Source organism: Pezoporus wallicus, unplaced genomic scaffold (assembly GCF_028554395.1).
Source record: "Pezoporus wallicus isolate ANWC-B61680 ecotype Strahan unplaced genomic scaffold, APGP_CSIRO_Pwel_v1 contig_6846, whole genome shotgun sequence".
Taxonomy (NCBI): domain Eukaryota; kingdom Metazoa; phylum Chordata; class Aves; order Psittaciformes; family Psittacidae; genus Pezoporus; species Pezoporus wallicus.
In genome coordinates this window covers 2290849-2313765 of record NW_026636461.1, presented here as the reverse complement: position 1 = coordinate 2313765, position 22917 = coordinate 2290849, and the positions used below count along the sequence as shown (strand labels likewise).

The window sequence follows — 22917 nt, the reverse complement described above, 5'->3', positions numbered from 1 at the left end:
TATTTGGTCTCAGCTACTTATAATACTGTTCAAGAATAATTTCATAAATTTGACTTTTATTAGCAAAAAAAAACCCCAATATCTAATGAAGCTAAAAAGAGCTGTGTGAAATGCTTGTTGCTTGATGTGATCTCCATAAAAGATTTTAAGCCTGAAAGAAGACAACATTTCAGGGGTAATTTGAATCCAGTACACCTCACCTGTGTGAGAAGTCTGACATACCACAGCTTTAGAATTTTGAATCAGAAAAATGTGGATGAATTCCTAACTTCATTGTAGACAAAATGGCTTAAGAGTGAAGTCATTTAGGAGAAAGAGAGAGAGATAAAATCCTTTGGCTGGAATTTATCGAATCAACTAATGCAGTATGACTGATTATAATAACCTATAATTTATATTAAAAATGTAAAGTAATCATGTGTAACTTTTAATTAGTCATTGTTAGTTTGTAATTTATACTCCTGCAGCTAATCTTAGATAATTGGCAACATACAGAAATGGAAGCAATACTGGAAAATTAAAAATAATAGGCACAAAAACCAGATAGAATTAAGAGAAAGTAAAAAAAAAAAGGATGCAGGGCTTCTGGCAGGCTTTGTTCCATTTGTTCACTTGCCGGGTAAAGAGGTAACCTGCTGGACCTCTAGAGAAACTGCCATTCAGGAGCTGAAGTCTGCTCCTAGATTGACTTGCCTGTGGCCTGGAAAAGGGGAGACCTCCATGCTCTCCTGACAGACAGTTGATAAAGCTGTCTGAGGTGTCTCCTTTAACGGGGGGGGTTGGAGAGGAGGCCTGGTCTGTCAGAAGGCATGGTGGCCAACAGAGGTCCTGGCCTGGCAGCAAGTAGGGTGGCCAATGAGGGATGGGGCAGCCGTCCCCTGGGTGCTTATCCCACAAGTCCCGTGCCTGGATTGCATGGAGATCTTGATGCGACACTTGAGAGGCAGGTATAGCTGGATATTTAACTTTCGTTGTTTCAGGGCTTTCCTGGTGGAAAACTAAGATGAACATGGTGAATGACGTATATCACAATATACCAGTTACTGTGGTAAGTAACAGTAAGTTCTCATTATGACAGAGTTATAAAAGGTCATCAGATAATGCAAAGGATCATGTTAATCTGTGCATAAAACACAATCATAATATCAGCAAAATGTGAATCAGGCAAATTTTACCATAATTCCAAGCTTTCTTTACCACACAACAGAAACAAACAAAAAAAAAGCTTAAAAAAAAAATGTTTTAAGTTTTGAGGAGTTTCAGTCAGCCAAAAAAATGTGGCCATTTTGAAGGACATTTGCAGTGAAAATCAATGGCTTCCCTTAGGTTTCAGAGAAAAAGTTTTAATGACAAGAATAGACTTACTGGATCTTTGGGACTACTTATCAGTATAGTGCAAGGGCAATTAAAAAACCTATCCTAAAAAAATTGTGATTAGAATCATAGAATCATAGAATAGTTAGGGTTGGAAAGGACCTTAAGATCATCTAGTTCCAACCCCCTTGCCGTGGGCAGGGACACCTTCTGCGAAACCATATCACCCAAGGCCTCGTCCAACCTGGTCTTGACCACTGCCAGGGATGGAGCATTCACAACCTCCCTGGGCAGCCCATTCCAGTGCCTCACCACCCTAACAGGAAAGAATTAACTCCTTATATCAAATCTAAACTTCCCCTGTTTAAGTTTGAACCTGTTAGCCCTTGTCCTATCACTACAGTCCCCGATGAAGAGTCCCTCCCCAACATCCCTATAGGCCCCCTTCAGATACTGGAAGGCTGCTATGAGGTTTCCACACGGCCTTCTCTCCTCCAGGCTGAACAGCCCCAACTTCCTCAGCCTTGGAAAGGAAAGTTGGCTTTCTGGGCTGTGAGCACACACCGCCAGCTCATGTTCATTTTCTCATCAACCAACACCCCCAAGTCCTTCTCCGCAGGGCTGCTCTGAATCTCTTCTCTGCCCAACCTGTAGCTGTGCCTGGGATTGCTCTGACCCAGGTGTAGAACCTTGCACTTGGCATGCTTAAACTTCATGAGGTTGGCATCAGCCCATCTCACAAGCGTGTTGAGGTCCCTCTGGATGGCATTCCTTCCCTCCAGCGTAACAACCGAACCACACAGCTTGGTGTCATTGGCAAACTTGCTGAGGGCGCACTCAATCCCACTGTCCATGTCAGCGACAAAGATATTGAACAAGACAGGTCCCAACACCAATCCCTGAGGGACACCACTCGTTACTGGTCTCCAGCTGGACATTGAGCCATTGACCACAACTCTTTGTGTGCGGCCATCCATCCAGTTCTTTATCCATCGAGTGGTCCATCCATCAAATTGATGTCTCTCCAATTTAGAGACAAGGATGTCGTGTGGGACAGTGTCAAACACTTTGCACAAGTCCAGGTAGATGACATCAACTGCTCTACCCCTGTCCATCAGTTCCGTAGCCCCATCATAGAAGGCCACCAAATTGGTGAGGCAGGATTTCCCCTTAGTGAAGCCATGCTGGCTGTCACCAAGCACCTTGTTGATTTTCATGTGCCTTAGCATGTCATCCAGGAGAATCTGCTCCAAGATTTTGCCAGGCACAGAGGTGAGACTGACTGGTCTGTAATTCCCTGGGTCATCCATTTTCCCCTTCTTGAAAATGGGGGCTATATTTTCCTTTTTCCAGTCATCAGGAACTTCACCTGACTGCCATGATTTCTCAAATATGATGGCCAGCGGCTTCGGAACTTCATTTGCCAGCTCCTTCAGGACCCGTGGATGGATCTCATCAGGTCCCATGGACTTGTGCACGTTCAGATTTTTAAGATGGTCTCGAACCAGTTCCTCTCCTACAGTGGGCACAAGGTCTTCACTCTCAAAGTCCTTGCATCTGCCTTCCAAGACTTGGGTGGTTTGGTCAGAGCCTTTGCCAGTGAAGACTGAGGCAAAGTCATTCAGAACCTCAGCCTTCTCCAAATCCTGTGTAGCCAGTTCTCCTGAGAGCTTCCTGAGGGGTCCTACGTTCTCCCTAGTCTGTTTTTTATTTGCTATGTACCTGTAGAATCCCTTCCTGTTATCTTTAGTACCTCTAGCTAAGTTTAATTCTAACTGGGCCTTAGCTTTCCTAACCTGGTCCCTAGCTTCCCGGACAACATCCCTGTACTCTTCCCATGCCACCTGTCCTTGCTTCCACTTATTATAAGCCTCTTTTTTCAGTTGAATTTTCCTCAGCAGCTCCTTATCCACCCAAGGAGGTCTCCTGGCCCTCCTGCTTCACTTCCTTCTGGTTAGGATTAACAATGTTCTCAAGGGGCTGACACACTGAGTGAGGTTTGGGAAAGCCTTGGCCATCCCATCAGAGTCAGCATTTGCAATGGCAATGTAATAACATATTATTACCTCAACAGCTGTATTGGATATTGTATCTCAGTAATGGTGCTGCTGTAACTATCGTGGTTTAAGCAGATAAGAGGAAACAGTAAATGAAAAAAATCACTGAATTAATAGAGATGCTAGTTTTTAATAATTCTAAAAAGCAACCTTCCCCCAACAACTCTGTATATGTCTTTCTTTTTTCTATGAAGTAACTTTACCATATTTCTTTCCTTCATATCTTTGCTCCTTCTCCTTGCAACATCATTTTAATGTTAATGATTCCAATTACCTTTGCTTTCAGAGAACATTTTGTTAGTGCATTATTTTGCTAAACTCTGACAAATTCTGCTCTAGAATTGTAGCTACTCCCTGTATATCAGACCTGAAGAAAGGCTATGCACCCAAAAGTTTTTCTAATTTCTTTCTTCAGCTATACTACTTTGGTCTAATTGAATATTTGTTATAAGCCTCATTTGCTTGCACTGTGTGTATGTGTGGCAATATGTAATAGCGAAGCTATACATATTGCAGTATAAAGTCAAAGGCAATCTGGGCTATTACTACTTTTTACCAAGATTTTTTTCATTTATTTTTTTTTTTATATAAGGATCACCTTATGGTGAATGCTCTTTTATTTTGTTTACATCTGTTAAACTTTAGAAAATTGAGCTTCTGAATGATGTAAGACTGAAACTGCAGCAGAAAAGTTACCAGAAAAGTTAACTTTCCTGTCCTCATCATTTAGAAAAAATATCTGGTTTTGTTTCACTTATATTCTCTCAAAATCTTCGAATTCATAAGTGTCTTTTCTGTTTATCGGTCTCACTGTGATTCCCTTCCTGCTCCCTTTTCTGTAGATAATTCTCTTTCATTCTCCTTCTTAAATTACGGGGGAGCTGTAAATTCCTGGAAGAAAAAGAGAAAGTGTGTGCTATAATTAGCATCACAAGTACTTATACAAGCCAGGTAGCAACTAACTACCTCTAATTACTAACAGCAGTCTGGCTGATTTAAAGTGGAGAAGGCAAAACTTTCTGTAACTACTAGCTGGAAGTATAAGATGTCGTTCACCAGGCTAAATGAGCTGACCTGATGCCAAAGGTAAAGGGAACTAACTGTTCTCTAGTCTGTGCAAGCTCCTTAACGCTTGGGCAGAGAGATGAGAAATATTCTTTCCACAGGAATTTGCAAAAGGAAGCAATGCAACACTAGAACTTGGTTGTGAAATTCACTGGTTTTACTGTTGGTTTTGAAGACCCCTTTAACCTTACAAGTTTATAGTTTTCTGTAAAACTCCTCAACCTCTTGCTCCTTTTTCTTTGTGCTGCTGTATGCAGTTTTAATTGGTTGCTTTTGAGCAAGTTACAGCTTACAAATAGTTTGTTACAGTGGGAATGAGGAAATAAGTGGCTGTAAATGCCAGTCGCTCATGAACCCATGAAGATGACAGAGAAAACCTAGGAACTAAGTCAGAAAACATCACCTGTTTGACTAGATGGTACCATAGCACCCCTGCTGTATAAGGCTCCAGCTTAGGAACTTTTACCTTATTCAAAATAGGACCTTTCACTAAATATCATTCTTTTGTATTATGTCTGGGAGAAAGACAAATATCAGAATAATTAAAGTATTCCTGGAAGGTAAGGATGATTGACTGTGTCTTTGTCTCTTTTTTTTTTTTCTTTGTGTCTCTTTGTATTTTTTTCCTTGCAGTCTATGAACAGGAAAATAGAAGAAGCTATTTTCTTCACATTTGCAGTTAGTTCTTCCTCTATCTTTCCCTTGGAGAGTTCACAAATTGTTTTAGTCAAAATAACTAAATCCTTACCTTTGGCAATTTCTTCCTTGAGAATGAGTTGTTCCAACACATGAACCAAAAAAAAAAAAAGGGCAAAAAAAACTAAAACAAAACCTAAACCCACCACCTGAGGATGTTAAAGGCTGTTTTGACTGTGTTTTTATATAGTATAAGCTATGTTATTAAAAATGTATAGAATATGAGTGCCAGACATAACCTACATTTCCAGCTACACTTTGGTCCTTTGCTTTTAAGGAAATTCTGTAGAGCACATGGGGATCATCTTTTATCCATGTTGCACATCTTATATTACTCCTCACATTCTATTATATGAAAGATTATCTCTTTCCAATGGATGCCTAAAATGAAGATGTATCTCAGAGACTGAAGATGCCTGCTACCGCACTGCTGTCCCTGCTCCTCGTCACCAACATAAATGCTAGCAATCAGAGCAACACTGAGGGAGACAGAGGTGGTGACAAAAGCAGTGTGTCAGGGAAAGCAGCAGTGCTACATATCCAGTTGCCATAACTTACCTGTATGGCGAAAGCTCAAATTATGCTGCTGTATTTTAAAGCCTTGAAAATAAAGCATTGCGTGTCTTTTTAGTGTCTGATCTTATGAAGGTTTAAGCGCATGTTCAGCTTCCTATACTTCAAGTAGAAGCTGACTTCAGAAAGGCTGCTCATATAGCACAGACTCCCTTCCTTATGCTCAAGAAAATCCTTTCTTAAATACAAACCCAATCATCTCATCAGTTATACTGCATGTTTAGGGTACATCCTGTGTGTTTAGTATTTTTCAGATTTTTTTGGAAGGTGGTGGGGGGAGAAAGAAAAAAGTGCTGCGTCACAATGTTGTTATACCATTTTAAACAAAGAAATCAAATAAGTGCTTAAGGGTTCAATGTACATTTATGAATGCAATAATCTCAGTTTGTCTTATTTTTATGTTCATCTGTTCAGTTATAACTTTTGTATAACTTTAAAGGTAATTTGAAATAGGAATAGAATTAGCAAAAGGTTTTTTTTCTTTTTCAGATACAGAATCAAGTAAACTACACAACTTAATTTCATACAAAAATTCTATACTGTGCTAAGAGCTGATGAAGAGCCTAAAATTAGAAAACTGGATTGAAAACTGCTGTAAAAAAAGAAAGTGTTCTAAAGATAATGTCCAAGTAACTAAAAAAAATATATATATAAAACTTGCATAACAGTTAACTTGAATATTGCAAAGACACTCTAGTTGACTGAAAAAGTTGTAAAGTTCACTCAATTTTCTAGTCCATATCCTGAACTGCCCTGTATTTTATGTAAACCATAATGGGACTTGATTCTTAAACTGTGCTGATTTCAAAATATCCAAGTTCAGTTTTCAGACCTCCTACAAAGATCTTAATTGCTTTCAGCAAGTCTGAACCTCAATTTTTCATCATTAAAATGGAACATGATTTTAAAGTCTTTTGAAATAAAGGAAGATAATTTTTTTTATTATGCACTCTATGATGCCTAGCACAAAGGATTCCCAATCTTCTTTGATATCTTTTAGCTCTGTTATAAAATAGAAAAATAACCTCAGAACTATATTTTGGGTTGCCCAACATTAGTTGAACTGTTCCAGAAGCCACCTTAGAGGAGACTGATTCCCTTGCTGCTCAGCTAGATGTACCTCTCACAAGTCCTATATAAGCCAACAGCCCACAGGTTATGAAGCCAACAGGAGCAACTCTTTTGTGGAGTCTGCCTATTCCTGCTCAAACTCCAAAAGGATGAAGACAGCCAGTGTAAGAGTGTAAGGGGAATGCTCTTTACACTTAAAACAAGCAAGATCTGCTCACTTTGTAAGAATGTAACTGACTATACCATGTAAGAAGCTATCCATATTTAAGCTATACAGTAATGCTATGTGTTATGTTCATTGTTACAGTCAACACATGACTTACTTAGCGCAGGTCATGTTAATTGAAAACCACTTATGTCCTTAGACGTAACAGCTCATAGTAATCAACAATAATGTTCCTCTATTACTTTAGAAAATTAGGGAAAATAACTTAGGTCATCACATCAGTGATGAAGATTGGACTCCAGCATTGCCAAGTGGGTAATCACAGACTGTTTTTCATTAATCCCACAATGGGCCAGCTATGAAGGGGAAACAATAGCACTTGTGAGTACAACTGGATAGTCATTTTAGGGAAGATCTAAGAGTGTACTCCAGCTTAATCACATCACAAGACAAATTCAAGTAGGTGACATTTAGGAAGCTTCCTGAAAATCACAATTTATGTACATCACACCATCACCTCAAAACTGAGGCAAGTGAGAGTTTCTGTTCAACCACAGATCTTGAAAGAGTAGGGATAGGGAACTGGGACATAAAAACATTGCCAGATATTAAAAGCTTATAGTGTGCATGCCTCCAAACCAATGCGTTTCCTTTCACATACAAGTATTCTCAAAGATAACTCATGAAAACAGCTAAAAAAAGGAAATTCCTAAAGTGTATAGGAGATGCATTTTCAAAAAGCTTTTTTTGGCCAACAGTAACAAAACTTACCACCTTCTCTATAGCAGGAACAGTAAATAAAAAACTCAGCAAGTCAGACACATATGTATCTGCTTAGTATTAATTCATGTGTGATCCAAAATACCTGCAAACCATATAGTATTTAAAGCTGCAGATCCCCTGACTGAATCTAGATGCTCAAATAAGAACTCATTTGGCTGCTTTCCACTTTTTCTTTTTTCCCCATCATCCTACCTCCTCAGTTTGAATGTGTTTATGGGAAAATCTACCCATTCAGCAAAATATTTTGATTTAGACCTTTTCTGTATTCTTCATCAACAAAGAATGCCTGCTTTAGGCAGAATATTGCCAGCAGGTCAAATGAGGTGATCCTTCCTCTCTGGTCAACATTGGTGTCCTGATTTCAGCTGGGATAGTGTTAATGTTCTTCCTAGTAGCTGCTGCAGGGCTGTGTTTTGGCTTTAGTCTGGGAATAATGTTGATAACACACCAATGTTTTAGTTGTTGCTCATTAGCACTTACCCTGATCACTTACTCTTTTCAGTCTGTCATGCTCTGCCCATGATGAGGGTACCAGGAAGTCAGGAGGCAGCAGAGACAGGACATCTGACCCAAACTAGCCAAAGAAGTATTTTGTACTACAGCACGTCATGTCCAGTATATAAACTGGGGGGGTTACCTGGAAGGGACTGATTGTTGCTTGGGTCAGGCTAGGTATCAGTCAGTGGCTAGTGAGCAATTATATTGTGCATCACTTGTGTTTATTGGGGTTTGATTACCTTTCCCCTTTTAGTTTTATCTCTTTCCTTGTTATGTACCTCTTATTATTAATAGTAGTAGTAGTGTATTGTACTTTATCTTAATTATTAAACTGTTCTTATCTCAACCAGCAGGTTTTACATTCTTTTGTTTCTCTTCCCCATCCCACCTGTGGTGGTAAGGAAGGACGGAAGGGTGTGTGAGCAATTGCATGGTACTTAGTTGCCATCTGGATTTAAACCCTGACAGTAAGTCACATGTGGAGTGCTGGGTATAGTCATGGGTTCTCTAGTACAGGAGAGACATGGACTTATTCTAGCAAGTCCAGCACAGGGCCACAAAGATGAAGGGACTGGAGAAGAGAAGGTAGAGGGAGATTTCATCAATCTGCATAAATCTCTGATGAGATGAGTAAAGAAGATGGGCCATTCTTAGTGATGCTAACGAAAGGAGCAAGAGGCAACAAGCACAAATTGACATAGCAGAAATTCTGGGCAAACAATATTAGAAGGATTGCAACCAGCTTTCCTCTGAAGTGCTATTACAGAGAGATCCTTACCACCGTGAACTGCTGTCCCTTCTTTTCCCATCCGACCACTTGTTTTTGCCTTTTAATCTGCTGGGGCTTTTTCCTTCTTTTCTTTAAGAATGGACCTATATGCCTGGCAGAAGCTATCAAAACCTTCAGTTTATATCTTCCTGAAAATATATTTCACAGCTTCCTGACACTCACTGAGAAAAACAAACAAACAAGCAAAAAAAAATAATTTACATGTAGGATATTAATTTCCCTGATATTTTTCTCCTTGTTCTACTCAGTGGTCTTTCCCAAATCCCTCAATGTCATTTTGCATAGCTATATATATATGTATATATAGACATTCATGCCATTTTGTTATTGTAAACAGAGGAATCTCCAAAAAAGTAATCTCCTGTTACATGACAGCTTGAAGGTCTCCACATGGCTTCCAGTATTATTTCACTTGACCTTTAGTTAAAGATCTAACAGTTGTTAGGAAGAATTTTTAAAAGTCCTTTGGGTGATCACTGACAAAGCTTTTATAGTGTGCTTTATATTTATATTCCTTAACATCAGGCTATAAAATACAAGCTTGTGAAAGCCTGTAATTTACTAAGAGAAAACTTGTATTCATTTCTTTTATTCTTGCATTTACTTTGAATGCCATAAATCAAACCTGGAATGAGATGAAGCAGCAGCTTATTTTAAGGTGTATGTAAAAGAATAATTAACACTGAAGGCTATAAATTTTCAATATATTTACAAGACGATTTTTCTCTTTTTTTTCTTTTCTTCCCTACACATGGACTGATTCAAATGCAGTGACCCAGGACAGACATGAATGACAAACACACATTCAGATTTGTGGTACTGATATTAATGTATTAGATTTATTAATATATACATGGCAAATTTATCAACATAAGTTCTTCAAGGCCACATATATTGTGTGTCCTTATGAATATTTTATTACCATTATGTGCAACAGTCACTCAGATGTATTTTTCCTTACTGTCACAGAACATGTTGCTTAATCCAGTTTAACCTTGTGAGACAGATACTCTCAGAAACTTAACTCAGTGACTGGTAGAGCAGAACTAAGTTCTTTAGTGAGTTATTCAAACAGACCCCTAAGCTTAGTGTATGCAGTCAAAACCAAGTTTCAAGGCATTCTACAGAGTCATTGATCTGCATTCGTATTAATGAATATTCACATTCCAGAAGACTCAAGTCATTTTCACCAATATTGTTTTATATTAATGTAGCTAAAGCCTTGAATAATGTTAATGCAACTAACATGCTTTTTGTGGTGATGCAATTTCAAGACAGCTTTGCTCCAAGATAAGCACGTATGCTATTTTTTTGTTGCTAGGTTGACTGCAGCTAATATAGCAATGACAACATAGGCAGATGGCGTTTTACCACCCTTTCAGATATTTCTGAATTATTTCATGCTGTCATTCACAGCTCATTGCCTTGTGTCTCACCTAGTGACATGAATTTACTTAAGTATTCTGTCAACATTACAGATCAAACTAGGTTTTTTTTTTAACTTTCTAGTTGCCAGTCTGGTATCTGTCTCTTTGTTAATCCAGTTTATCTGGTGCAAGTTTCTAATTTGTGCACGCAATGAAAAATTTTGTTCATTGATAACACTTCTTGGTAACATCAAAAAAAAGATTGCAGATCTTTATTTATCCATCATAAATACAATGTATAGTCTTAAAAAAATCTACTAGGAAGCAATTTATCATTAGATATATAGCTATGGATGCTTAGTAAAGTAGAATTAAAAAAAATATATATTTTTTTTCATCAGGAATAACATGGCTGTCTTAAACTGTGTATCTTCTTTAAATACGTCTTTAGTAGCAATGCAGAGAAAGTAGTTTATTGAGAACACATCATCATTTTCTAGTAAGAAACAAACAAAAAGAACAAAAGCAAAGGCAGAAAAAGAAGAGGAAGAAATCTACTTCCAGAAAACTCCTCATAAATGTTATATTTAAATTAGTCCTTTTAGTTTGCAATGCAATAAATACCACAAAATAAATGTAACTTGCTAATGTTACAGCGTTCTTGTAGCTTCCAGTACTGTCATCCATCAGAGATAACTTGAGTATTCAGCAGATTCAGAAATTTTATCCATAAAAAGTAACATACTCAATATGAATTACATATTGAATATGAGTTACATACTGAATATGTTGCATGTTCAATATGTCAGCTGGTTTTTATGTATGGTAGATGTATATCAGAAATGTACAAATAACTGATGACAGATTCAGAATACTGATTTTTTATTTTTTTTTGCCTGTTAGCAGTGGGAGATTTGTTGTGAGGAATGAAAGAAGTTCGGTTCATTATTGGTTATCATCTAGTAACTCATCTTGGTGGTAAGAGCCTGATACCTTTTTCTGTATGGAAGATGTAAATAAATACTCCAATTAATTCTCTTTGGTGCTATGGAGCTTCTTTCTATTCCTCAGCTCCAAATAGTCACAGTATCTACTAACAACCTCTTAGCTGATTTGAACAATCGAGGATTATCACCCTCCTGCTCCTCTCTGCTGATTTTGCTGTCACCTGGTTAGCTAAAAGATTACTCAGAGATTTAGCTTGCCTCAAGCAAGTTTCATGGTTTCCTACATTAACCTCCTCATAGGGAAAGATCTGAAAAAAGTGGAGATCCTTCTAGGTACCTCAAATGTTGATTGAAGAACTAAATGTAGAGAAACATAAGAAAATTATTTGTAGGAAGAAATTACTGTTGATGTACTCTGAGGTACTTCCAGAGTGCAAAGTGGTCCTGACTAGAAAAATACATCTTTATCACTCAGTTCAGAATTCAAGTACTCCATGTGATGCTTTGAGATTCAACTCTTTGTCCTGAGCTTGTCCCTGAATCTCTTCTTATTGCCAGACTAGCAGGAATGGTGACTTCTGCCTTTGTCTCACCACCTCCCTCTTTTTCTCAGTCCTAAAAACCTTGTCCTTTTTAAACTGTGATTCTTTCTCTTATTTAAGGTGTGAAACTCGTCATCATAATAAGCGTATTAGAGCTAAGTTGCATCCAGACTTCAACAACATGCTGCCTGTTCAAGTGTGTCCTCTATCTGTGACCTTCATGCAGCAGCTCATGTTCCACTATCAATGAGTTCACAGCAGTAGTAGATGAAAAGGGTGTAGAAGATAAATCTGAATGGAAAAAGATTCAAAGTCACAAGATTTTTGAGACTGAGTAAAATGTCCATTTCTATGGTATATAGGATTTCATGAACATCAGAAGACTATTCACAGATGGCAGCATTCTGAGAAATAATGGGTTTTTCTGTAGAGGAAAAGAACCTGCACTGGTTGTTGGTGTTTGAAAAGATGCCCACAGAGCTTACCCTCCAGTGGGAGACATGATGCAATTTAAGCTTTCATCAGTTGTCTCACCTCCAAGCATTCTTCTAAGTATAGAAGTTCTATGTTTTAAATTTGCAAGTAAGACAAGACTAGAGTTAAATGCATTTCAGAGACTTTTTTTTTTCCCTCCTGAAGATAAATACATAATTTTGAATACAGAATTAGTGGGAAAAAAGACAGAGCCAACAACAAACATATTTTTCTGGGTGAAGTTTTCCTTTTTTTGGTATTTATTTGCATAGTGCTGGTTTGCAATTTTTCAACCTGACGTTTGTAGTTTAGAAAATAGCCTTTGCTGAGAGCAGAACTTCTAAAGGAAATTTAACTCTTTCCATTGTCCTGGATGAAATTTCTGGTCATAACAAAGGAAAATTCTTCCCTGCTCACTCTCATCTCTAAACCAGCCAGAACAGCAACCAAGAAAACAATTCAGGAAGTGGCAGGCTTAGATTTTTCTTCTTGTTCATCCTTATATGTAAAAAAAGACAGAAACAGATTTCTTACACCTTATCAGAATACTCTAAAAGTACTGGACATATTTTCAGTCTGAAATGGTCTTAGTTTCATCACAATATAGAATGGAAATAATTATTAAGAGAAATAAATCATTAAAATGATAAAAAAATACACATCCAGACAGTTATATTTCGTATTTTCAAGTCAAGGCAAGGGAATAAGCTGGTTAAGAAAATTCTGTAAGGCTTTTCAGACATTCTTTTCTGAGAACTGTTTCATATGGTGCCATCTGGTTTATTGGAAGTGTGTTTCTTCAGAAGTACTATTTTGTATGACTGAAATGATAACAATTTCCTGAGTGAAAAGGTGAGATTCATCAGAAGTCAAATCACCCTGATTTACCTGAAAATTTAAAAGCCAGGTTTTCAGAATCTCTTCGAACTTCTGACTCATATTAGGATGCTGTACTTAGAGAGCAGATACAAGTGGAAACTATGCTTCCCTAGTTTGTCATGCCCAAGTACACTTAGAAATAACATGTAATGGGATAGTCTGTGTCTGAGGAAAAGGACGGGTATAGGAGATGCAGTTAATGAGAAAAATCTGGAACATCTTTCCCTACAGAAATACAGAAGAGTGGCAGTTAAAATAATTCCTAAACCAATTAATTTCTCCTTAAGTGATATTTTTTTCCACTTTGTACAGGAAATACTAATAAGAATAAATAACTCAAATAGAATCTAGAAATTCAAGGCTGGTTTAAATGAAGCTTACTGCTTACCTACAGAGCGAATCACAGTTCAGTAATTTAACTTGGTTAAACTTCATTTGGATGCAGTTGAAAATTACACTTGAAAAGAATGAGGAAATAAATTGATCTTTTAACATTTGACAAATCCTTCTTTTAATTAGTATTATTTAGAAAGTGAAGGAATTTTCTTCAGATGGAATCATGGGCTTAAATTTTCTCTACTTATCTTGCATCTCACAGTAGTGTAAAAATAGTCTTCCAGTGATAGAATCATAGAATAGTTAGGGTTGGAAAGGACCTTAAGATCATCTTGTTTCAAACCCCCTGCCATGAGCAGGGACACCTCCCACTAAACCATGTCACCCAATGCTTCGTCCAACCTGGCCTTGAACACTGCCAGGGATGGAGCATTTGCAGCATCCCTAGGCAACCCGTTCCAGTGCCTCACCACCCCTACACTCAAGAAATTCTTCCCTGTTTAAGTTTGAACCCGTTGCCACTTGTCTTATCACTATAATCCCTACTGAATAGTCCATCCCCAGCATCCTTATAGGACCCCTTCAGATACTGAAAGGCTGCTATGAGGTCTCCACGCAGCCGTCTCTCCTCCAGGCTGAACAGCCCCAACTTTCTCAGCCTGTCTTCATACGGGAGGTGCTCCAGTTCCCTGATAATCCTCGTGGCCCTCCTCTGGACTTGTTCCAACAGTTCCATGTCCTTTTTATGTCAAGGACACCAGAACTGTACACAGTACTCCAGGTGGGGTCTCATGAGAGCATAGTAGAGGTATGTGTATATAACCTTTAAGATGGCAATAGCCACGTTTAATACTTTATGCTGGAGGACTTAAAATGCAGAATAACAACTTACTCACTAAGAAAGAAAATCAGGACATGGCTAACCTTCTTTTTAGATTGTCTCAGAATTTTGAATGTGTGGCTTTTTGTTGTGCTAAGTGGAAACGTCTAGTGTCTGAAAATCATCATGGTACCATTTATTACAGCCCTAACTGTTTTGCTTGAGAGGCTTGTACATAGAGAAAATTACATTTGTTGGTATACTCCCACATTAAGTTTTGACAAAATTTTAATGTAGCGGGACTGAATGGATATTCCAAGCATCCTCTGTGAGGTACTTTGTGGTACTTGAAGGTATCGAGTGCCTTTCAGGGTCAGAATTTGCATTTTCACAGAGATTTGTAATGCTTAAACAATTTTAATGATAAAATATTACCTACAGTATAGTTATACTTGAGAACATTTCATTCCCTATACTGAAAACAGCATTGTTGCAGAAATCCACAAATATCTAAACTCTTGCTTGAAGTATTTCTTTTCTTAATAATGAGTACACTAACTCCTGAAGAGCTTAGCTCTGAATTCAGACAAAACCACTGAATCATTAAATCAGTGGTAGTGTTTCTTAAGGTTAGAGGTTTGAGGAAAAACTACAAGCACATTGAAAACATACCATTTACCATTTAGGTTATGAAAACATTTTCATTCCCATATGTAAAGTGAATTCAGGGAATAATGATACTTCTTTTTTGCAGTTTAAACTATGCTGTAACAGATTCAGTAGCATGAATTGCAGATTTTCCGTTTTCATCTCTGCTTTTACGTGTAAAAACTTGGAAATGTTTCAACTGTTCAAACCTATTACAATTGCCGCTGCTAAACCAGGTCTGAATATAGCTTGTTTTACAGACAGTTGCTTCTCTTTTCTTTTCTTTTCTTTTTTCTTTTCTTTTCTTTTCTTTTCTTTTCTTTTCTTTTCTTTTCTTTTCTTTTCTTTTCTTTTCTTTTCTTTTCTTTTCTTTTCTTTTCTTTTCTTTTCTTTTCTTTTCTTTTCTTTTCTTTTCTTTTCTTTTCTTTTCTTTTCTTTTCTTTTCTTTTCTCTTTTCTTTTCTTTTCTTTTTTCTTTTTTTCTTTCTTTCTTTTTTTTTTCTTTAATTTGGAGTGTGTAACATCTCTGCAGTACTACGAAGGTGAATGAAAAAGACAGTAAATAAAAATACAAACTTGCACAGAATTCTGAAACGTTCATCATCTATTAAAAAAAAAAAAACAAAGAAAAGGTAAAAGGAAAAAAAAAAGGGGTGGGGAGATGGAAATCACCATTTACTGTTATACAAGTATGTTAAAAATGTCACAACAGTTGCCTTGCAAATATTAACCATGGATGAATTAAATGAGAAATTGTCAATAGTATGCCAGTAATTATGTTAAATAATTGTTTTTCTTTCATGCAAATGAAAATGGAAATCAAAATACTTAACAAAGGATTGTATGCATCTTAAGGTAGGGAGAAATACCTTTGAAACAGCTCAGTGTATTTACCCCTAAACTGCAAATAATCAAATAATAAATATTTGGACATTTCTGTTGATCCAATCATTAGGAAAAATGACTTGCATACTAAAAAAAAAAAAATTAAATAAAAATCTGTGATCTTCCTGGACTCCTCATTCAACATAATTCTGCCACTGCTTGGCAAACAGAGATTCAGAGTTACTACCTTGGAAATGATAACCATTTTGTGTTCTGATATTCAGAAATAAAGAACAAATCATTTGTCTTAACAGTGATTTTAAGACCAGTACTATATTCCTCTGTGTTTAGAGATATTCACAGCAGTGTGATATTCATACTCGAATAGCTATCGTCTTCAGGTTTAGAAAAGGGCAAGAAATAGCAGAACCTGCTGATCTCAGATTTCAGTTAACTCAGCATTAGATGTGCAAATTGAGAGGAACAAAATATGGATTTTATAAAGCAGGTATCTGTGGTAGAAGAGAGGTAATCTACCCTATACAATTTTTTAACCATGCATTCTGTCAGGAGTGTTTCCATACAAGTTATATCCTTTTAATTACCACTACTTAGTTTTCTAGTCAATTGACTAAAATGTCCATCAATATTAATTCCATCCTCACATGAAAGCTACCACACGCACATGATGTAAACAAACACAGCATTAGTTTAAGGGTGCATGTATGTAATTTTTTCATGCATAGTATGTGCAACAAATAGTGAAATGGCTTTTTAAGGTACTACAAACGCTTTGGTAGCATCTCTTTTAGGAATGTTTTCTTTCATTTTATAACAGCAGTAATAACTGCAACCTTGCTTTGTAGACAAGTTCATCACTTTAAGGTTTTTCGCCACATAAATTAACTTCTTAGTGTGTTTACCACATCCTTTGTATTCCCTACTTTACTGCAAGTATAAAATAGTTTAGCATAGTCAGCTTACTTTCATCTGCCTAGATTTAAATTTTCTTTTTCTCCTGTGATTTCGTTGAGTCTCCTACAGCTAGTGCTAGTGACATATTCTCTCTGAGATCTTGTGGCTATGCATCCATAAAGAAAAAAGGCAGATAAAGATTTTTTTCATTTCCTTATCTAGTATCCAAACAGATAATGGGCTACCTGAACTTGGTTTATATATTTGGAAATTATTGTCATTTGAAGTTAATAATTCTGATAGGAAATGATTCAGTATCTCCAGCATAGCTTGAACAGGATAGAAACACATTATTTATACTTTCCACTGTCCAAATGGAAAAATGGCTAGTTTGATGTTGGTTCTATTAAAAAGTTGATCTCCACAATCATTCAGCTGTGGCAGCTTTCACTGAAATGAGTCAAACCTGAAGATTTTTACAGCTGGTCTCAATAAAGCTCACAGGTTGTTTATCTCAGGTTCAGCATAATCTGTTTCTCCAAGTATTACTTCCAGGGGGAGGCTGTACTAAAGAAGGATGATGTGCTTACAGTTTTAAAATTAAACACTAACTTGTTCTTGGGTGGTACTTTAATTTCTGACTTAGAATATGCCACCAAGGGCTCAGCTAGTTTTGCCATGCTAAAAAGGGATTGAAGAAAATTAGTATCATTTTATGGTTAGGTTCATAAGCAGCCTTCAATTCTTTATTCAGAGCTATGGGTTAGATTTTAAAAATAAAGATAAACTGAAAGGAAATCAGTTAATGCAGATCATGAGAACACCTTTATTCTCTAGCACTTAGTTTTTTTTCTGAATTCAAGGTTTCCCGAAATCAGAAGTGCAGATAACTTTTTTTTTTTTTTTAATATACTGTCCCCTCATATGCATAACAATTCATAACTAGCTAGCTATTGTACCTAAGAATCCTTGGAAGTATTTACTGACCATCACATTGCTTATCCATTGAAATGTCACTCATAACTTTATTTAAATTAGCATTATGCAAAGGATTTATACTCTTTTCATGAAAAAAAATAAGCCATTATGCCAGTATAGGCCTTTTCTGTAAATATCATCCCTCATTAAGTGAACCATCAACAAATTGAGCTTCACTGAAGGTACTGTAAACAAACATTTCTTCACTGATTCAGGACTTTGGGAGCACATAAGCACTGTACCAAGAAGAATTAGTAAAATGTTTTAACAAGCCAAATACATAAACCTAGAAATTTTTCTGCACTATTTTCTTCTTACTTCACTTGGCCCTCTGAGCTCAGCAGGCTGTCTTTTATGGTTTTTCAGGAACTTTTCACAACTGCATTAAGCCTAGGGATTAGTTTTAATCCTCCTGCTTTCTCATAAATTCATCCTTTGGCTTCACTGTAGCTTAATTACAAACTTTTCTGGCTATCCAATCTTGTAGGCCTCCTGCGTTTGCAGGCCATGTCTTCGGGAATGTCTGATAATGGTAGCAAACAAGTATGGACAGGTTCACAAAAGAAAACACTTTTTACAGTAGATAGCTCAGGAATTTGTGAGCTAGGAAACAAATAAAAGACGTTGAAGAATGCATTGCCTCTTTCTTCTTAGCATTCTTTACACTTAAAAAAATAATTTATTGTTCAAAATTTTCTCTAATTTGTTGTTCCTTTCCCCTTTTTGTTATTCTGTTTGACAAAGTACTATTTCATCAAAGCATCTCTTTTTCTGTAGTAGTGCTTCCTTGCATTTTGGCTATCCCTTCTTGAAGGACAGCTGTAAGTCTCTTGCTGTGGATCTTAGAGAGACATCACACACCATTGACAAGTCACAAACTGATGTCTACATAACATAAAGATGTTCTGCAACAGGACTGATTCATAACCTCCACCAGAATTCATAAAAAAAATTGTTTTACTCCTCCCATTCTCCCTGCCAATTCTCTTAGCTGCTCCGTCTATTGCTCTGTTAAACACCAAACAGTTAAGCTTCTTCTAGGGATTTCTTTTTAGTTAAGAAAAAGACTCAAGTAATGAAAATATATTTCCTTTTCCAGCAATATGTAATTTCATGATTTTCCCTATACAAAGTCTGTCTTACTCAAAAAAGCTCAAGTATATGCTGAAATACACCTATAAAATTGGCAGATATATCTTACTGAGTGGCTCAAGTGAAAACTACTGAGGATAATATCTTTAAAATTGCAGCAATGGGCTATGAAAATTTTCCAATGGCTGCTGTATTCTGTAGGTGTTTCTCAAAGCAAGTTATTTATTTCCCTCCATCCCTGGGAAAGTGATGGAACACCTTATCCTTGGTGCCATCTTAAGGCATATCAAGGATAAGAGGGTTATGAGGGGCAGTCAACATGGCTTCACCAGGGGGAAATCATGTTTGACCAATCTCTTAGCCTTTTATGAGGAAATAACACGGTGGATGGATGATGGCAGAGCGGTGGATGTGGTCTACCTTGACTTCAGCAAAGCATTTGACACAGTCTCCCACAGCATCCTCACAGCTAAATTGAGGAAGTGTGGACTGGATGATCAGGTAGTGAGGTGGACTGCGAACTGGCTGAAGGAGAGAAGCCAGAGAGTTGTAGTCTATGGGGCAGAGTCTAGTTGGAGGCCTGTAACTAGTGGAGTGCCTCAAGGGTCAGTACTGGGACCGGTATTATTTAATATATTCATCAATGATTTAGATGAGGGAATTGAGTGTACTATCAGCAAGTTTGCTGATGACACTAAGCTGGGAGGAGTGGCTGACACGCCAGAAGGCTGTGCTGCCATCCAGCGAGACCTGGACAGGCTGGAGAGGTGGACAGGGAATAACTTGATGAAATATACTGAGGGAAAGTGTAGAGTCCTGCATCTGGGCAGGAACAACCCCAGGTTCCAGTATAGGTTGGGGAACGACCTGTTAGAGAGCAGTGTAGGGGAGAGGGACCTGGGGGTCCTAGTGGACGACAGGATGACCATGAGCCAACACTGTGCCCTTGTGGCCAAGAAGGCCAATGGCATCCTGGGGTGTATTAGAAGGGGGGTGGTTAGTAGGTCGAGAGAGGTCCTCCTTCCCCTCTACTCTGCCCTGGTGAGGCCCCATCTGGAATATTGTGTCCAGTTCTGAGCCCCTCAGTTCAAGAAGGACAGGGAGCTGCTGGAGAGAGTCCAGCACAGGGCAACAAAGATGATTAAGGGAGTGGAGCATCTCCCTTATGAGGAAAGACTGAGGGAGCTGGGTCTCTATAGTTTGGAGAAGAGGAGACTGAGGGGTGACCTTATAAGTGTGTATAAATATATGAAGGGGGAGTGTCACGAGGATGGAGCCAGGCTCTACTCAGTGGCAAACAATGATAGGACATTGGGTAATGGGTACAAACTGGAACACAAGAGGTTCCACTTAAACTTGAGAAGAAACTTCTTCTCAGTGAGGGTGACGGAACACTGGAACAGGCTGCCCAGGGAGGTTGTGGAGTCTCCTTCCCTGGAGACATTCAAAACCCGCCTGGACACATTCCTGTGTAACATTATCTAGATGTTCCTGCTCTGGCAGGGGGATTGGACTCGATGATCTTTCGAGGTCCCATCCAATCTCTAGCACACTGTGATACTGTGATGCTGTGATTGTCATATTCCTTCATTTGTGTCATGGCATTGTATATGCTGTCTTTAGTCTTTCCATGTCACTATGTGGAACAAATGTATTGTCTTATTGTCTAGACTTTGTGCCAAGCAAATGTTTAAAATAAAATAATTCTTTTCAGCTCACAGACTCAATTTCTAATTAAATGTTAACACGCAAATTCTGTTTTACATTTCAGTTGTTTGAAATCAAGTTTCGGTTACATCATGTTATGTTGTGACATAATTCTATCTATGTCAGTACACCAACATGTTTTGAAATGTACACTGGACAACTAAGTTTAGAATATGTCCCATTTTCTATTTATCCTTGTTCAGATGTGGTATCTAAGGATGTCATTCCACACTGTGTTTTCTTTGGTGGAAATGCCACTTTAAGAACAGCTAGACACCGATTCCTGTATCCATGTAACAAGCTATTGTTTTCTCCACTGTGCCAAATGTTAGAGAAACTGCAGTAAACCAAATATCTGAAATAATTCAGCTGAAAATTAAACTTAAAATCTTTTGCTGCTCAGATTCATCTAGTGGTGAAATTTAAGGGGCAGGGAACAAGAAAGCAAATTGATTTCTTTCTTTTTCGAAGTAAAGCATAAATATTCATCAAATATTTCAGGTTCTGGCTCGATTTTGATCCTATCACAAAAGTGACCAGTTAACCCATTGTTTTTCCTTAGTATTAGTTCTTCACTAATATTTCCCTCACTGTAATCAGAAGCAAATTATTTCTTTTTACTAAATCTAAATGAACAACATGATTTGGATTGAATACATGTAGTTAAGTTGATTTTTTGGAAAAAAAAACCCAAATCTCCAAATAGACATGAAGCAGATATGTGGGGACACACACACACATGCACCCAGGAAACTATCTAGGGGTCTTAGAGCTACATTACTAAATTGTGTCAGGGAAAAGTCTACTTATTCAGAATTATATCTGTGTGATGTAAATTCGTGTTTGTGTTTCTTGGACAGAGACACTCTCCTGGCGCTTGAAGATTAATAGCAAATAGCCTTCCCCTAGCTTAGTCTGTTAAAATGTTTGGTGACTGAGCAGTCCATTTATAATCAGGAAAGTATTAGCATTGCATTTTTCACCTCATTTTCCCCAGTCAGTTCTTACTGCTTCACGAAAAAGAACCTAGGAAAACATGCCACATCCCATCAAAAAAAAAAAAAAAAAAAGAGTTGAAAACAAGCTGTTTCTGTTAAAAGTCAACCAGGAATCCAGTATGCACCAAAATATATTGTTCAGCCAACATATGCCTTAAGCAACAGCATTAGGAATGAAAAAAAGAGGGAGGCAGGTGGGAGGAGGAAAGTTTAATGTGTAAAAGTATGTCTTAGTGAATAAAAGTTGTTTACTATGGACTAAGAAAAATACTCCAATGATTTTTTTCTTAAAACTGATGAGTTTTCATAGAATTATTTGATTTGCATAAGCAGGCAAAAAGGAACAAAAGTAAAAATGTACCCATACAGTTCAGACAGCTGGTGTGAACGGCATCATTGCCGCCTAGCTCTGTTTGATGCATTTACAGCTGTACACATTTAGGTCTTAATTATAGCATGCTCATGTTTAAGACATTTACTTCATGCAGTGAAGATCTTTTTTTTTTTCACAACATTGACACAGCAAAGAATATTCTATAAGTTAAAACAAAAATTAATCATTTCTTGCATGAATAATCAGACTTCATGTCCTAGTGCAGTCATGCAGGAGAGAGTCAGAGAGCTCTAATACATGCAGGGTTCACAAGAGAGACAAGGAGGTAAAACAACGATGAATTATTGTTTCTGTTCATTTATTTGAGAGAGCAGGCTAAAACACTGTCAACCAAGTAGGTCATCTCACTTCTCACTCTAGACTAATTTTTCCCTCTGATTTCTTTTTTCTCAGGTTTCGCATCAGTGCTTGTTGTACCTCATCTTTTCACAGCCCTGCAGCTGAGAGATTGTTAATGGGATTTCTTAGCTCTCTAAAGATGTTTCCACATGCTGCAAGCTCTGCCTGTTCACCTGCTTAAGCATGTGACACTTCCCCCATCCTGTGGCCTTCAATCCAAAGCACTTCTTAGAATCTGCACAGGCTTCCCACCTATCTGTTTGTCATGCTGCTGACTTACACTGTTCACCACAGCGCCTTTCTTTTCCTCTGCTCTTTTGGCCTTTTTTTTTAACATCTCTATCTAGCTATGATAAAACAATTGTAGTATTGCATTTTAAGTGCTATTTTTTGCAGTAACTGGTAGCACATTAGTGTGCAAATTTGAAAAACATAATGGCAGATAATTCATCATCAAATATGTTGACTGACTTTAGAAAGCAATATATATTTATTATATTTGCAAATTATGAGCTATATTATCAAAAATAAATGTTAGAATCCTTAAATGAAAATGGACTATTATACAATGAGTCATAATCAGGTCCTTTTTTTTCATGCTCTTGTATATCATAAAAAATACAGAAACAGAAACATTAAATGTA

General features: G+C 37.4%; 1 protein-coding gene across 1 annotated transcript in view; it reads left to right on the top strand.

Moving 5' to 3' along the window:
- The first annotated feature begins 809 nt into the window (after nt 1-809).
- Nucleotides 810-22917, top strand: part of LOC130594443 (NALCN channel auxiliary factor 1-like) — a 160251-nt gene continuing 138143 nt past the window's right edge. Inside the window, exon 1 of the mRNA XM_057400326.1 lies at nt 810-947. Within this exon, the coding sequence (XP_057256309.1) occupies nt 810-947 (138 nt within the window). The remainder of the gene's footprint in view (nt 948-22917) is intronic.